This window comes from Nannospalax galili, unplaced genomic scaffold, assembly GCF_000622305.1.
Source record: "Nannospalax galili isolate Female #2095 unplaced genomic scaffold, S.galili_v1.0 scaffold236, whole genome shotgun sequence".
Classification (NCBI taxonomy): Eukaryota; Metazoa; Chordata; class Mammalia; order Rodentia; family Spalacidae; genus Nannospalax; species Nannospalax galili.
The window spans coordinates 2,546,474-2,547,157 of record NW_008338710.1 but is presented as its reverse complement, the minus strand read 5'-3'; the positions used below and the strand labels follow the sequence as shown (position 1 = coordinate 2,547,157).

At 31.6% G+C, this 684-nt stretch overlaps 1 protein-coding gene across 4 annotated transcripts in view; it reads right to left on the bottom strand.

Moving 5' to 3' along the window:
• Klhl5 (kelch like family member 5) overlaps positions 1-684 on the bottom strand; it is an 82,051-nt gene that overhangs the window by 65,642 nt on the left and 15,725 nt on the right. For 2 of the 4 annotated variants that reach the window (XM_017798194.2, XM_029563574.1), the window contains exon 3: positions 154-252. The exons of the other annotated variants lie outside the window; for them this stretch is intronic. In XM_017798194.2, coding sequence (XP_017653683.1) covers positions 154-252 — 99 coding nt within the window. The remainder of the gene's footprint in view (positions 1-153; positions 253-684) is intronic. 4 annotated transcript variants of the gene reach the window in all.

Here is a 684-nt window from a genome sequence, read left to right as displayed (position 1 = left end):
TTTTTTAATGGTAACAAATCCCCAAGAAAATATAATAGAATCGTATTTGCTCAGTTCATCTCTATATTAAAATGATCAGTAGATCCTATTCCCTTAAGATAAGGCCAAGTCATGAACTAATTAAAAATTTTTTTAATTAAATATACTATTTACCTAAGTAAAGATATTTCCCTCTCTCCATTATACAAATGATTACAGATGACTGGTCTATGCTTTTTATCATTCCAGCACCACAGTTTAGAATTCCATGCTCTGAAGGTTAGAAGAGGAGAAGGTGGTAAATATTCCCAAGCATGAGTCACTTGAATATATGAATTCATTTGATCTCAATCCTTTAGGATGCCTATATTGACAATCAACTTAGAGATTATAATAATCAAAACCTGCAAAGACATTTTAAAATGAAAAAAGTAATCGAACTAGCCAAGTGATAAGCCACTTGTGTCTTTGAAAATATTTAGAAATATTTTGGCATGAAGATGAATCAGAAAGATGACGTTCATGCTTTAACTTGTTATATGATACATTAAACTGATTAAGAAAATCTGTTTCAGAGATAGACTGGGATGAAGAGGAATACCCTCATGAAACTGTCAGTTTTTCTTTACTATATTTCTTACTCATTCTCCTTCTTTTCTCCTTTTGCCAGCTGGCCACATTTAGTCCCTCTAGTTTCCTTAAACT